Source organism: Tupaia chinensis, unplaced genomic scaffold (genome assembly GCF_000334495.1).
Source record: "Tupaia chinensis unplaced genomic scaffold, TupChi_1.0 Scaffold000366_1, whole genome shotgun sequence".
Classification (NCBI taxonomy): Eukaryota; Metazoa; Chordata; class Mammalia; order Scandentia; family Tupaiidae; genus Tupaia; species Tupaia belangeri.
In genome coordinates, this window is record NW_006159863.1 from 1312307 (window position 1) to 1312589 (window position 283).

Consider the following 283-nt stretch of genomic DNA (forward strand, 5'->3'; position numbering starts at 1 on the left):
CTTTCCCTCACCGCCCTTTGCCCTCTGCCCCCTGCCAACACCCTTCCCCTCGCCAGGATTAAATATGGCGCCGACGGGCCGTCGTTATGACGCGACTCGGCATCCGCCGGAAGTGCGCGGAGGGGTTCCGGGGGACAGGCAGTCGGGGGCTCCTGGTAGCCAGAGGTCCGCGAGTGGAGTGCTGTTTGCTCGGCGCTGGGGTCGCCGCGCGGCCGCCGGGATCATGGTCTTCTACTTCACCAGCAGCGGCGGGGGGTGGGCAACGCGGCCCCGCGCCGGCCGG

General features: G+C 70.7%; 1 protein-coding gene across 1 annotated transcript in view; it reads left to right on the forward strand.

Moving 5' to 3' along the window:
- Nucleotides 1-120: 120 nt before the first annotated feature.
- Nucleotides 121-283, forward strand: part of CCDC25 (coiled-coil domain containing 25) — a 44333-nt gene continuing 44170 nt past the window's right edge. The window contains exon 1 of the mRNA XM_014589636.2: nt 121-251. Within this exon, the coding sequence (XP_014445122.2) occupies nt 224-251 (28 nt within the window). The 5' untranslated portion in view covers nt 121-223. The remainder of the gene's footprint in view (nt 252-283) is intronic.